This window comes from Sinocyclocheilus rhinocerous, unplaced genomic scaffold (assembly GCF_001515625.1).
Source record: "Sinocyclocheilus rhinocerous isolate Xijiao unplaced genomic scaffold, SAMN03320098_v1.1 scaffold926, whole genome shotgun sequence".
Taxonomy (NCBI): domain Eukaryota; kingdom Metazoa; phylum Chordata; class Actinopteri; order Cypriniformes; family Cyprinidae; genus Sinocyclocheilus; species Sinocyclocheilus rhinocerous.
In genome coordinates, this window is record NW_015648536.1 from 1,070,683 (window position 1) to 1,077,746 (window position 7,064).

General features: G+C 34.1%; 1 protein-coding gene across 1 annotated transcript; it reads left to right on the forward strand.

Annotated features, from left to right (window-relative positions):
- Positions 1 to 3,606: 3,606 nt before the first annotated feature.
- On the forward strand, positions 3,607 to 7,035 carry LOC107709871 (leukocyte surface antigen CD53-like). Its single transcript, XM_016514528.1, has 8 exons — positions 3,607 to 3,733; positions 4,234 to 4,303; positions 4,423 to 4,611; positions 4,946 to 5,020; positions 5,097 to 5,201; positions 5,412 to 5,507; positions 5,659 to 5,742; positions 6,024 to 7,035. The coding sequence occupies exons 2-8, from the start codon at positions 4,247 to 4,249 to the stop codon at positions 6,090 to 6,092; spliced, it is 675 nt and encodes a 224-aa protein (XP_016370014.1). The 5' UTR covers positions 3,607 to 3,733; positions 4,234 to 4,246; the 3' UTR covers positions 6,093 to 7,035.
- Positions 7,036 to 7,064: the final 29 nt, after the last annotated feature.

Here is a 7,064-nt window from a genome sequence, read left to right on the forward strand (position 1 = left end):
ATAAAGAATATCTCTTTGGTTTTGAGACTTTAGTGTTTGCAACTTTACAGATCTTCTTTATGCACCAAGAGCTTGTAACACTCCAAAGAGAAAGGAAAAATTGAAATCGCATCATATGACCCCTTTAAGACCCTAAAGAATCATATCAACTTGTGGAAAATGGGCATCATATGACCCCTTTAAAGAAGGAAACTGGAAAAATACAATCAGACCAAAAAAGGTCTATCAAAAATATATTTTATTTTCCATATTTCCATATGCTGGAGCACTGAGGAAAGCATGGGCTGAAACGTTTGCTCCTTGGTCTGTTTTTAAGCCACTTTGCACTTTTGTCACTTTTTCACTTTTGCCTATGGAAAATAAAAGTTATGTTTTGATAGACCTTTTTTGGTCTGATTGTATTTTTCCAGTGTGTGGACAATTTCAGCTACCTGGTTGACTAAACTTCCTCTTTTTTTTTTTTTTTTTTGTTCTACGCACCAAGAATTTATTATTTCCTGCTTGATAGCTTAAATTACAAGGCCATCAAACTAATGTTTGCAACTTAAATGTTTAAATAAATCAAACAATTTCAGCTCTCCCTCATAGGCAAATAAAAACAACACAGGAAAGAAAACTGACTCAAGCCATTTCATGAGCTCCTTTAGAATGTATGAACTAAAAAAATACAGGGGACCTAGTAGCAAAACTTAAATAAACTGGTGTGCTGGATGGAGATAACACAGGAGAAAAATATATCTGAAAATGAGTCTCAGCTCTCCTCCCCCTCTCAGCTCATTATCTTGCATACATTAGCACAGTGGTACTTTTCCTCAGTTTTGGTTCCTCAGACTGAAATGAGCCATGAATCTTATTTTATTGGTGGGAAAGAATGTTATAGTGCATCCCCTTCAAGTAAAGCAAAGTGTGATTAAATTCCAACCCAAGCTTCTTTATTTTAGGATGATGTTCTCTGGTCAGTGTTTTCACATACGAAGATCTAAAACAATATGATTTACCTATAATAAGACATAATAACTTTTCTCCAGCATGCTGGGTTAAGTACATTGTAATCTACATTATAACCCTATAACCTGATTATGGTGTGTAGATAATCTTTGCAGTGTTTTTACATAACTATTTCTCGATTTTAACACCCTGTGTTTGGTACTTGATAATCGTTTCACAATTTTCAGGGTTGTCGCCTAAAACTGAGATGTTGGGAAGGGTACTTTGGAAATGTAATAGATTACAGATTACAAATTACCCTATTTAAAATATAATAAGTAGTGTAACTATTTCAATTACTTTATTAAAGTGTAATGTAGCTGATTATATTTCATTACTTTTTGATTGCTTTTCTACATTACTAATGTTTTCAGTTGTTAATCATTTTCAAACATTTAAACCAGGCAAGGTTAACCTTACAGTAGTACTCAACACTACAACCCCAGCTCCAGAAAAGTTGGGACATTTTGTAAAATGCAATAAAATCAAGAATCTGTAATTTGTTCTTTTTCTTTAACTTTTATTTAACCAACTTAAATGCATTTTGTAAATATAAACAAAATTAGATTTTGATGGACTCCAAAAAAAAATTGGGACAGAGGCGAAAATAAAAGAGAAAAGGTTCAAGAATATCCGAATTAAACTGTTTTGAAACAGTTCACAGTAAGCAGGTGTATTGGTAACAGGTCAAGGTATCATGTTTGGGTATAAAAGGAGCATCTCAGTCTTTGGAAGCAAAGCTGGATCATGACATATCACTTTGTGCCAAATTTCATGAGAGATACTGTTTTTGAGATCAAATCTTTGCATAGCTATGACAGGAAACACTGGAATCTAACAATACCTTGAACATTTTTTGTTAATCTTAAAACATAAAGCATTTACATAAACCCAAATAAGAAATATCTACATTATAACCCTATAACCTGATTATGGTGTGTAGATAATCTTTGCAGTGTTTTTACATAACTATTTCTCGATTTTAACACCCTGTGTTTGGTACTTGATAATCGTTTCACAATTTTCAGGGTTGTCACCTAAAACTGAGATGTCGGGAAGGGTACTTTGGAAATGTAATAGATTACAGATTACAAATTACCCTATTTAAAATATAATAAGTAGTGTAACTATTTCAATTACTTTATTAAAGTGTAATGTAGCTGATTATATTTCATTACTTTTTGATTGCTTTTCTACATTACTAATGTTTTCAGTTGTTAATCATTTTCAAACATTTAAACCAGGCAAGGTTAACCTTACAGTAGTACTCAACACTACAACCCCAGCTCCAGAAAAGTTGGGACATTTTGTAAAATGCAATAAAATCAAGAATCTGTAATTTGTTCTTTTTCTTTAACTTTTATTTAACCAACTTAAATGCATTTTGTAAATATAAACAAAATTAGATTTTGATGGACTCCAAAAAAAAATTGGGACAGAGGCGAAAATAAAAGAGAAAAGGTTCAAGAATATCCGAATTAAACTGTTTTGAAACAGTTCAGAGTAAGCAGGTGTATTGGTAACAGGTCAAGATATCATGTTTGGGTATAAAAGGAGCATCTCAGTCTTTGGAAGCAAAGCTGGATCATGACATATCACTTTGTGCCAAATTTCATGAGAGATACTGTTTTTGAGATCAAATCTTTGCATAGCTATGACAAGAAACACTGGAATCTAACAATACCTTGAACATTTTTTGTTAATCTTAAAACATAAAGCATTTACATAAACCCAAATAAGAAATAAAAGAGTTATCAGATAAGCATGTGTCCCATTCTGTGTCCTAAACATATTTTAGAGCAGTCACTTTAATTTATGAAAGAAATCAATTTAATCTGTATGTGTGTGTGTGTGTGTGTGTGTGTGTGTGTGTGATAAAAATTCAGATGTAACCCCCTTTGTAATTGTTAACATTTTCATAACTGTAATTTAATTACAGATTTTTTTCTCAGTAACTGTAACTGATTACAGTTACATTTATTCTGGGTAACCCTTTATTTTAAGGTGTTCTTGTTACACGTTTCATGTACTTACTATTATAATAACAATAAATTATGCAGAATTACATGCAAGTAACCCTAAAACAAACCCTAATCCTAACCCTAACCATATAGTAAGTGCATGTAGTTAATTAATATAACTCAGTACTTAAATGTATACTTACACTGTAACAAGGACACCTTAAAATAAAGTGTAACCTTATTTTGTAATTAAATAATGTAATTCCGTTACATGTAACTAGTTACTCCCCAACACTGATGATGCCACAATATGTGTAATCATTCAGATATGCGTTAGTGTTAAGAAATTGCTAGTAAAATGTTACATTTATTTCTGATGCACATTTTATTTGTGCCGTTTTATTAGTAAAGGTAAAGTGTAAAGTGATCCTGTGTGGTTTTAGCATGAAGCATTGCAACATCTATGTGTGCACAAAACCACAGGTTGAGTTGTTTCCTATGCTTCTCTGTAACAGATGTATTTGGGCACATGCATATGAACCATGTGGTATAATGACGGTGAATCACACTTTTTTCATAGCGCCTCTTTCTTTCTTTGTGTCATTGGTCTTCTTAAACACCCCTGCACTGTCAGTTAAGACACTGCGGCATTCACAGAGGAAGTAAGATATGATGCACTCCCACTGCCAGTGACAGATTTGAAGAACAACACGGTCACAAAGGGCGAGTCCAACTGTCTTAATTGAGGATTATTCTTTGAGGCATCTTTACAGAGTAAATTAAAGGTAAGAATATGACATTTTCTTGACTTTTATGTTCATTCTAATTTAAGTAAGTGATACTTTCGTTACTGTACTCACATTGTTGCTTATTAAAAATAGGGTATTTTTAATAATGTATTTTATAACATAGACATGTTTTCATAAAACGTCCAGTTTATGTTTCATGTCATTTGACATTTTTATTTATCTTAATCTGTGTCTGTTTTCACCAAGTAGTGTTGGAAAAGTAAACTACTGCTTGTTCTGGTAAAGGAAGTCGCACAGGAAACGCACGACAGCCCGTCAAATTCTACACGGGGCTCCATTTAGCAGTTTCATGTGTTAGATTGCACTATGTCTTGTCCACCTTCAGTTTTGGGGGAAGAACAGGAAAGCTTTTTTTCTGATTTTACTGAGTCAGTGATCTTTATGTTGTGGACTCAAGCAGTTTGGGAAAGAACACAAGGTCTTAATGTGAGATAACAGTTTTAACGTCTGCTCCGTGTGTTTGATAACTTTTGCAGAACGCAGTGGAAGATGTCGTGCCTGAAGTGTCTAAAGTACACCATGTGTGTGGTGAACTTTGTCTTTTTTGTATGTATCCATTCTCAGACTGTCTCATCGTTATAATATACAATGGCTTTTCACATTTAGAATTGTTCATCTCAGGCCATTCTAAACCCGCTCTTGTTTGGTTGAAATTACCATCACAGGTCTGTGGGGCTACTGTCTTTGGATTTGGCATCTATTTGATGACATTCTCCAGGTTCTCTTCCCTACTCCCCAGTCTTCAGGCTATGAGCATCGCAAACTCGGTTTTCATCACTGGGATCATTATCACCTGTGTCTCCTTCTTGGGCTTTCTTGGAGCCCTGAAGGAAAATCGTTGCCTGCTTATATCTGTGAGTCTCAAGCAGAACATTGTTAGCATCCATCATCACTTACACTTGCATATTCTCTGTTGTCCACTAAGGCTGATGATACACTGGGCAACTTTGGTTAATGTTGCTGTCAGCGGGCAACCAGGTGAGACACAGGGCCCATAACCAATCTAAAGTATCCAGATAGAAATGTGTTACTCATTCTCAGTGGGAAAGTGCCCCAGGAAACATTGCTGACAAAAAGTTGCCTGGCAAAATTGCTCAAAAAGCTGCCCGTGTATCATCAGCCAAGTTTAACTTTCTGGGTTCTTAAAAAAAAAAAAACTCGTTATCTCTTTTTGTTTGGTTGGTTTAGTTCTTCATACTGTTGTTCATTCTAATGTTGGCTGAGTTGACTGGTGCCTGCCTTTTGCTGATGTACGAGACACAGGTAAGAAACTGAATTTGAATATGGAAGCAGAGTACATGTGAGGAAAAATTGATCAGATTGTGCTTTTTACTCACAGATTGAGGAATTCATTGATAAAGATCTTAAGAATGGTTTAAAAAAATCCAATGAGAGCAGACGCAATGGAACAGTTGAAGATGACTGGGATAAAGTGCAAATGGCTGTAAGTGTCCATTTAGACTGTTTCTCTTTTACGAGTGGTGCTCAGTGTTGTACACGAGTCCTGGGAAGAACCACTCATTTTCTTGAGAAAAGTCGGCTTACTCATCATCACACTTAGGCATCAGAATATTAAGCAGTTTTTTTCTTTACAGGCACACATTTGTTCTTAATAAATAAATAATCAATTAGAGTTTTTCTTATAAATCAACAGTTTCATTGCTGTGGAATCAGTAACCATACAGACTGGGGGACACATGTACCGAAGTCATGCATCAAGCATAGAAGTGAAACACATTATTGGCCGCAGGTAATACTGCACTTCTATCCATCTCTATATGAGCTATATAGCAAAACTATATTAATGAAACACAGATATATGGAGATGCACATCAAATGTACACATCTGTGCAGCCGATTCAATCTTATATCACATGTATTGTCTTGATTGTTGCACTTAGGGTTGTTTCACAAAGCTGAAGGATGCATTTGAAGAAAACCTCTTGAACACAGGGATTAGTGTCATTGTTGTCTGCGTTATTGAGGTATGAATTTCCATATGAGGCTTTATGTCTTGTCATAGTCACCTTAGCTAATCGAAATAAATTATATGAGACCCCACATAACAGATTAAAAATTATTAAATGATTATCATTTATAGGACTATATATCATATATCAGACTACATATATCAGGACTATATGATATATCATTTATCAGTTTTGTTTAGCAGCTATTGCTTTACACTTCATGCAGATCACTAGTGTAATATGATAATTAAAGGTATTTTTATTAACGCGACTAAACATAATCTCTCCCCTTGTAGGTCTTGGGTATGTGTTTCTCAATGACCCTGTTCTGCCACATAAGTCAAACTGGGTTAGGATACAAATGATCAAACACAATGTTTCCATATTTCACAGTTTGTGTTTTTAATAACTATTGTCCCACAAATACCCAAAGACAGCCAGTAAAAGACAAGATGGCTCGCAGTTCTTACATGGATGCTTGGTTCTTGGTTCTATGTATATGGTATCTGTCCTCTAAGAAACAGTGGTACAAAATCCATAATTATTGTAACTGCATTATTGTTATTATTATTATTTTGCATGTATGATTTAGAGTTATTAGAGCAGTTCAATCAGAACTGGTTAAAAAAAAAAAAACCTCTCAGCAGTATTATTTTGCCTTTGGCCATCACAGCTTAAAAGGAAACTTTCTAGGGGATTTTAGATACTGAATTCACCCACTTTCATCTAAATGTCAAGTTATAAAAAGGGTGTAAGAGAGATTTTCCATGATGAATCATCTTTACACAAAAATATAATGGCATATTACACTGTATATAAGTACTGATTCTTTCGCGTCACAATTATTTTTGACCTAATATGTTGCTGTAATTGACTTGTTATATAGACTATAATTGACTTATGTAGACTAAAGATGAACAATGCAAAGCATTTATTTCTGATCACTTCCTTTTCTGACTAGCTGTAGCAGTGACTAAACCATGTGATTTCGCAGAATATGCACAGGGTGGAAACCACACGTGCTTATTTAAAACCATTTGTAATGCATATTGTTTTTTCCTTTTCTTTTCTCTGCAAACTAATGTAAATTAACCTAAAACAGAATGAAAATGTTTTCTCTCCTTTTTGAAACATTAAGGCAAATTACCAGCATTATGCTTGTGGTTGATGGAGGAAGTACCACCAATAGCAAATCAACACTAGTGTCATGATCATGATGGGTGGCTTGAAATGATGCTTTCGGTTATGAGACTGCATTTAAAGTTCATGAAAGATTAAATGTATTTTGTCAACAGCATTGAAAAAAAAAAAAAAAAAAAAAAATTAATAAAACCAAA